This window comes from Herpailurus yagouaroundi, unplaced genomic scaffold (assembly GCF_014898765.1).
Source record: "Herpailurus yagouaroundi ecotype Mexico unplaced genomic scaffold, PumYag 190, whole genome shotgun sequence".
Classification (NCBI taxonomy): Eukaryota; Metazoa; Chordata; class Mammalia; order Carnivora; family Felidae; genus Herpailurus; species Herpailurus yagouaroundi.
Window position 1 is genome coordinate 20,694,489 of NW_024412421.1, and position 8,481 is coordinate 20,702,969.

General features: G+C 39.9%; 1 protein-coding gene across 2 annotated transcripts in view; it reads left to right on the forward strand.

Moving 5' to 3' along the window:
* UTP4 (UTP4 small subunit processome component) overlaps positions 1–4,681 on the forward strand; it is a 31,991-nt gene extending 27,310 nt beyond the window's left edge. The window contains exons 15-17 of one of the 2 annotated variants that reach the window (XM_040442924.1): positions 1,585–1,770; positions 3,248–3,358; positions 4,477–4,681. In XM_040442924.1, the coding sequence (XP_040298858.1) occupies positions 1,585–1,770; positions 3,248–3,358; positions 4,477–4,593 (414 nt within the window). In that variant the 3' untranslated portion in view covers positions 4,594–4,681. The remainder of the gene's footprint in view (positions 1–1,584; positions 1,771–3,247; positions 3,359–4,476) is intronic. The other variant, XM_040442925.1, reaches the window with a different exon arrangement.
* The last annotated feature ends 3,800 nt before the right edge of the window (positions 4,682–8,481 follow it).

Here is an 8,481-nt window from a genome sequence, read left to right on the forward strand (position 1 = left end):
AAAAAAAAAAAAAAACCCTCGAGGAGAAAGCAGGCAAAAACCTCTTTGACCTTGGCTGCAGCAACTTCTTACTCAACGCTGTCTGGAGGCAAGGGAAACAAAAGCAAAAATGAACTGTTGGGACTTCATCAAAATAAAAAGCTTCTGCAAAGCGAAGGAAACAATCAGCAAAACTAAAAGGCAACCGATGGAATGGGAGAAGATATTTGCAAATGACATATCAGATAAAGGGTTAGTATCCAAGATCTATAAAGAACCTATCAAACTCAACACCCAAAAAACAAATAACCCAGTGAAGAAATGGGCAAAAGATATGAACAGACACTTCTCCAAAGAAGACATCCAGATGGCCAACAGACACATGAAAAATGCTCAACATCACTCATCATCTGGGAAATACAGATCAAAACCTCAATGCGATATACTACCTCATACCTGTCAGAATGGCTAACATTAACAATTCAGGCAACCACAGATGTTGGCGAGGAGCAGAGAAAGGATCTCTTTTGCCCTGCTTGTGGGAATGCAAACTAGTGCACCCACTCTGGAAAACAGTACGGAGTTTCCTCAAAAAATTAAAAATAGAACTACTCTACAACCCAGCAGTTGCACTACTAAGTATTTATCCAAGGGATACAGGTGTGCTGTTTCGAAGGGGCACATGCACCCCAATGTTTACAGCAGCACTATTGACAATAGCCAACGTATGGAAAGAGCCCAAATGCCCATCGATGGATGAATGGATAAAGAAGGTGTGGTATATATACACAATGGAGCATTACTCGGCAATCAAAAAGAATGAAATCTTGCCATTTGCAACTACATGGATGGAACTAGAGGGTATTATGCTAAGTGAAATTAGAGAAAGACAAATATCATACGACTTCACTCATATGAGGACTTTAAGATACAAAACAGATGAACATAAGGGAAGGGGCAAAAATAATATCAAAACAGGGCAGGGGACCAAAACATAAGAGACTCTTAAATATGGAGAACAAACAGGGTTGCTAGAGGGGTTGTGGGAGGGGGGATGGGCTAAATGGGTAAGGGGCATTAAGGAATCTACTCCTGAAATCATTGTTGCACTATATGCTAACTAGGATGTAAATTTAAAAATTTTTTAAACAGAAATAGGCTGCTTTTGGGGCACCTGGGTGGCTCAGTCTGTAAAGCATTGGACTCTCGATTTCAGCTCAGGTCATGATCTCTTGGTTTGAGAGTTTGAGCCCCACTCTGCACTGTCAGTGCAGATCCTGCTTGGGATTCTCTCTCTCTGCACCTCCCCTGCTTGCTCTCTTTCTCTCCCAAAATAAATAAACTTTAAAAAGAACAAAATAGACTTGGGAGATGGGAGATGTCAAGATGACAGGGTGACTTTTCACTGTAAACCTTTCTGTGCTATTTTGTTTACTGTGCCATAGTTTACCTTAAAAATGTTTTACTTAAAAACAGTAGAAAGCATAAAGCTGAGCATGATATAGTCAGGTTTTGTATAGATATTTTCTGATTAGGAATGAGAGATACCCTTCTAGGTTTTCTGAGTACTAGTCTGCATTTCTCCCGTATCATATCCTTTCTCAGGTATTTGAGTACAGCATCCCAGACAAACAGTATACAGAGTGGAGCCGGACCATCCAGAAGCAAGGGTTTCATTACCTTTGGCTCCAAAGGGACACTCCCATCACACACATCAGTTTTCATCCCAAGAGACCAATGCACATCCTTCTCCATGATGCCTATATGTTCTGCATCATAGACAAGTCATTGGTGAGTTCTCCACTACTACTACCTGTGCTCGCACTGATTCATCTGTACTTAGGAATTTTCAAGTTCTAAAAGCAACAAGTATGAGTTAAGAGAAGGAAGAATCAATAAAATGTCTTGACATATTCTTTGGATGAGAGGAACTTTTGTTTTGCAGAGTTCTTTATTTTCATTCTCAGGCCTGTCAGGCTCCCAGGGTAGAAGGAGGCCTTTGTGCACTGGTTTTTGCTGATTTTGACCATTTCTCTGCTTTGTGTATGAGCATATAAACCTAAGGAGGAAAGTGATTAGGTCAGTGTTCAGAAGGTAACTGTCATGGGGAATACCATTGATTTGGCTGAATCACTTACACCTTTGCACCCTGGGGTGAGTGAATAAATAGCACAGTTTTATTAAAGGAGACACAGGCTGAGTTCTTGACCACTTTTGCCCCTTGCCTGAATGTGCTGAAACACTGTAAGCTTGAAGAGTTGGTCTTAATGTCTTGAAAAAAGTCCATCCAGGAAAATTCTATTCTTTATGGCTAGGATGCAGGTGGGATGTGAGCATTTTTTTCAGTTCTAGATTCCACCCTCTGCCAGCTGCTATTTTGATTCACCCCAAATTTAAATATCTTCTCTGGGCAGATACTTTATTCCTAGGAGCCCTATGAGCTGTGGCCATGCCTGTAATGCACTTTGGGCCTAGGTTACACCTAACGCACAGTGTTTTGGTGTATCTGTAAAGGTGGGGGTGGAAGGAACCATGGGGAAAGCAACAGATGGCTCTAAAGGAGATGTGCATGATGTGTCACTGGAACTCATTTCGTGGACCCTGTATCCTCTGGGCGTGGGAAACAGAGCTGGCTGACAAGTGCCTTCTGCAGGATGAGTGATACAGGAAGGGCCTCTCCCACTCACTTGCCTCTTTGTAACTCAGCCCCGGGCTGTCCATATTTTTTGTCAAGCATTGGTGATAAGTCCATCACTTCCTCATGCTGGGCAAAGCTATTTCCCAAGGAAGTCAGAGATGAAATATCACTTGCTTGGCCAGACGCCATCTCTTGGGGTGTCAGTGACATCAGGGGTGGGTGGTTTGTGTTTCAGTTTTGGCCTGGGGAGAGCTTTAGTCACTTGGCCTGTCCATGATCTGGTTGGGGGAAGAGTCTAGAAAGCAGAGCCTGTATGGGCTGAGCTCCTGTACATGCCAGTTTGTTCCTGTCTCACAAAGTGTTACTGACAAGACTGGCCAGAATCCCCAGCTGGGCCCTTTGATCTTGCTGGTATAGAATACCATGCTCTTTGCTTCATACTCCCACCCTCTACAGTATACTTGGAAGAGTGGCTACAGCTTTCGTACTGAAGTAAGGAGAGCCAGGGAGGTAGAAAATGTCTAATATAAAGGTTGGAAGGTGGTGTTTTCCTGAAAAGTCACTATAGTCCTTTGTTCTGTAGAAGCCCAATAAAATGACGATTTAAACAGTATGTCTTTGTCTTTTTAGCCTCTTCCAAATGACAAAACCTTACTGTACAATCCTCTTCCTCCCACGAACGAATCAGATGTCATCAGGAGGCGTACCGCCCATGCCTTTAAAATTTCTAAGATATATAAGGTAAAACATCTTGCATTATATTGTAGACGGCTGGTTCCTTGTGATATTATCAAAATGTAATAAGCTCCACATTAAGCAGACAAGAGCACCTTCATTTTATATGCAGAATACCTGATTTGGGGAGACAGGTACCTTTCTGAGGGTGTCTGTTCCTTACGTTTGTATTTCATTATCTTTGAGGTGATTAGAGGCGTGCACATCATACTTCCCCAAAATGAAATACGTAGGTGGTGAGAAATTATGTTGAATCTTAGGTGGTGTTTTTGTGTTAAAGCTGGCCTTGAAAGGTTGTTACTACTACTCCTTCTCCTTCTTCTCAGTTTCCTTCTCCCTGTCCCACTCCCTCCCCCCTCCTCCTCCCTCTCTTCCCCCCCCCCCCCACCTTCTTTTTCTTCTTCTTCTAATGTGACTTCTAATTGGAGAATGATCCACAAGATAAATTTCAGGCAAGTGGAAGTCATTGAATTTAGTCATTGTGACTTTTACTTTCTGGGCTAAGCTTTTCACTGTATATGAAACAAATATTCATTGAACTTATGATACTACAACTATTTGTGCCACCTCCAAAGTTCCATTTTCATGCTTCTCAGATTAGAGTTCCTTGGGTGTCCTGGAACATTTTCTCAGGGGTCTGTAGGAATTTTTTTTAAGAGGGACATCTGTAAATTATTTAAGTATGATTAGTTTCTTGATGCATTTGTAACTTGCTGTTTGCCAAGAATCTAGGCTCCAGAGCCGTCGCTTAACATTGATTCCTAAGAAATTATGGAACAGATGTTCTGTATAGAAAAACATGAAAAATCTTGTTGAAATCTTTTATTATTAACAAACTCAGTTAAAAGTTCCCAACCTTGGTGTGCCTAGCTGGCTCAGTCAGAAGAGCATATGACTCTTGATCTTGAGGTCGTGAGTTGGAACCCCACTTTGGGTATAGAGATTACTTTTAAAAAATAAAGTTCCCAACTTCACCAACTACTTTGAGTCCTAAGGCAGGAAGGATTGTCAGAGATTTCAATTACTCCAGCCTTGAACGAGGCTGACCTTTTACCTCTAGTTAGTCTGTTCAGGACTAGCCCTGGTGCCTAACTCCTGGTAGAGTCATTGTCATCTCTCTACAGCCTCTGCTCTTCATGGATCTTTTGGATGAAAGAACACTGGTGGCAGTAGAACGGCCTCTGGATGACATCATCGCTCAGCTCCCACCACCCATCAAAAAGAAGAAATTTGGGACCTAAAATAGGGCACGGTCTGTGCCCTTCCTTGAACTGTCTGCCCTGTTTGTTTTCACAAATCATGATAATAAAGCAAAGTTATTCTTTAGGACTAGTCATTATGAATGTTATCTTCCAAAATAATGGACAGTAATTTCCCTTCATTGACTCAAGTGAATGGGAATTCCAAGGTATTTGTAGTTGGGATAATGTTCTAAGCACCTACAACTTCGTCCTGTTTGTTCTTTAGACCACAATCTCAGGGAAAAAAGATGGTTCTTATCTTCTCTTTCCTAACGCCTGCCTGAGGCTTGCTTCAGAGGGCTGATGACCTTCACTGTCTGCCAGCCTCCTGCCTGCAGCCAATGCAGAGGTGTGGGGACCTGCCCAGCATTGCCCTAGAGGGCAGGGGAGCTATGCGTGTTTGCTCAAGATAGCTTAACTACCAATAGTGATAATCAGCCTTATGTTTCAAGGAAGAATTTTAATGCAATGCCCCATCTCAAAAACTGATGCCTTTGGCCTCTGACAGTCAGCCATTTATTTTATTTAAAGGGAAAAAAATCAGGGGTGCCTGGGCGGCTCATTCGGTTAAGCATCCTACTTGGGATCAGGTCACGGTCTCACAGTTCATGGGTTTGAACCCACACTGGGCTTGCTGCTGTCAACACAGAGCCCGCTTTGGATCCTTTGCACCCCCCCTTGCACCTCCCCCATTCTCTCTTGCTGTCTCTCAAAAAAAAAAAAAATACCAATAAAGGGAAAAAATCAGGCTTGGGATACTAATTTCATTAGCCATCTTTCACCTGATAAATACACATATATAAATGTATATAATATAGGTATACATACATAATATGTATACAAAAATGTATACATATATATCATATACTGTATATATTTTATATGTTAAAATTAATATATACTGTATACATTTATATGTTAATATTTATATATTAATATGGACTGTATTTTCTGTTAATGATTTTAAATGTTAATATTAGTGTTAATATGTTGATATTAAATTAACATATAAATATTAATATTTTATGTTAATATTTATATATTAATGTTGATGTTTACATATTAAAATTAATATGTAATATGTTAATATGCCAGTTTCAAAGATTAAGGAAACACTGGGCAGGGATTTTTGTTCAGAGTAGGTGTGGAGGGTGGGACCAGAAAGCTTGCCATATATCTTACCTTTTCCATCTTCTACTGCTTTCACATTGTTACTCCCATGGGTATTATCAACTGACTAGTTTTAATGTAGTCTTTTAAACTAGAAAGTGAAGAACTCAAGTTAACCTGAACTGAGCAGATCGATTTCCTTCCCATCTCAGTGGATGTATTCTGTTGCATGCTTGTGGAAATCCAGAATGTGTGGTTTTGTTTGTTTGGTTTTCGGTTGGAGGGCTGTGGTACAGGCAGAGAAGGATATAGGTTCTGATGACATCACGAATAAAATGCTGGTGAGAAACATTTTTGTTAAGATGAAGCCCATCCTCCACCCTGGAAAGGGAAATTTAAAAAGTGAGAATTTAAGGTAGATAGGTGGGAAGAGAATTAATAGAGAAGTAATAAGAGAGAAGCAAAGCCCAGTACTTTATACCATAAAGGACAGCCTATTTCAGGTTTGCTAAGAGGAAGTAGATAAAACAGGTTTATAATGGATGCCACTTCTCTGCCTGTTCAGGTTTTTTTTGTTTTTACAGAAATAGGAGTTCTTTATTTTTTAGCAAGAGAAAATCACATTAAGTAGCAGATATACAGGGAATCCACATGGACATGGAAATTCCCATAATAGTAATTTTTTTTCAGTTTTTTTAATACGTATTTATTTTTGAGAGAGAGAAACAGAGTGCAAACAGGGGAGGGGCAGAGAGAGAGGGATACACAGAATCTGAAGCAGGCTCCAAGCTCTGAGCTGTCAGCACAGAGCCTGACGCGGGGCTCGAACCCATGAACGGTGAGATCATGACCTGAGCTGAAGTCAGACGCTTAACTGACTGAGCCACCCAGGTGCCCCTAGAAGTAATTTAAACAAATAGCTGCAAGCTTTTAGGCCCTCTGTATAAAATAATTTTCCTTTCTTCTTACTTGAATAGATTTCCTGAGGCATTCTGTCTTGGTCTGCTTTAGACTGGATCAGTAGACTGTAAGATCCTGCCCTTCTTAAGAAGTGTTCAGGTCTTCTTTTGTGTGGTTGAAACCAAAGTTCCAGTCACTGGTGTTCATTGAGTATGACCAGAAGGAGGCTAGGATGCCTTAAATATTAACTCACTTGCTTTTCACTGACTCTAGAGCTGTAAATTCAGAGAGTATGAACTGGAGTCTAGTTTAAGACTTGATTTAGTTAACCTTAAACATATTCTGGAATCTCGTAAGGATTATGGAGGGTGTAATTCTGACAGAAAGGGCTCACAGATCATGAGTGAAGAAGTAAAAGTTTTGAAAGTAGAAAGCATTCCTTTGCAACATTTCCAGTCAGTGATTTGGATTTCCATAAATGGTATGGGAAGTAAGATCTTTGGGTCTTGAAATTCTTCCTAAGTAGAGAACTTTGAATACCAATGAAGCAGAAACTGATTGGGGCAAGTTAAGAGAAATCAGGGGAAGGGAAGGCAAAGCAGTTTTAAATAAGAGGAACACTTCAGTGCATGTGTGGTGTTCCAGGGTGACTCTATCTTCAGGGATCTGTGAAACCTAGAAGCAGCCTGTTTCTGTTCTGGGCATTTTGCAGACTATGGCTCCTACTTGGATTCTACAGAAAAATTTTGATCTGAGAACTAACCTAGAAAAGGCCTTTTTTGCCAACTTAAATGCTTTAAAAGTTCACTTTTCTTATACAGTAGTTGGTAATCTGATCTCTAGATGGATAATGTACCCTTTAGCCTGGAGATTTATAGCAAATTAGACAGAAACTAAAATCTTGGAATATTGGAGGCAAGAAGCATAGCGTGGAGGTTTTTTTAAGCTTTTTTTTTTAAGCATCAAAACTTTTTTCAAACAGTGCTCTGAACCATAATATACAGATAAAAGTGAAGCTGTTCTGACTGTTGTTACGGTTGAGGGTAGAAGAAACAAGACTTGCAAAAGAAACTGCCTCATGGCCACCTTTTTATACTTATGGAAATAGAGACCAAGAGGGGAAGTTATTTTTCCCATGGTGACACAACAGTTCATGAGAGGCCAAGGTGGCATCCTTACAGTTGTTACCCTACTGTCTCTTGTTTGTAGGGACCCAATTGTAAATATGATTAGCAAGCATGATACACCAAAGATTTTCCATCTCACAGGCTGCAGGGAAGGTGTTTAAGCACTTCTTGGTCTGAATGAGTGCTTGATTTAGCTTGATTTAGCTTGATTTAACTTGATTTATTGAGTGCTTTGGGCAGTCTTGTGTGTAAATCATACAGAGTGTTGTAGTGGGGTAGTGTTCCTTGGGGGTGTTTCTCTGGGGAGTGAAATGGCTAGCTTATATAGTGTTCGTTTTCTTTCACTTTTCATTGCCCTTTGGAGTGGCTAGATTTCTATCCACAGTGTTTTAAAGTACTCATTTCTTTACACTCTGCCAGTGTAGTGAAAGACTTCAGTTTCAGTTCATCTAATTGGTGAAAAATCATATCTCATTTTATTTTGCATTTGTTTACTAAAGAGATTGCTTTTTTAAAATGTGTTTTGGCTGTTGAGCTAACTAAATTACATATTCATAACCTCTTCTTTTTCCCTAATGTGTTGGGTTTTTTTTCTTTCATATTCTAAGGTGTTTTAAAGTACAGATCAGTTATCTGTGGTGGTGGAAATGTTCTGTTTGTGCTGTACAATAAGATAGTTACTATCCCATGTGGCTATTGAGCACTATATATATATATATATATATATATATATATATATATATATATATAT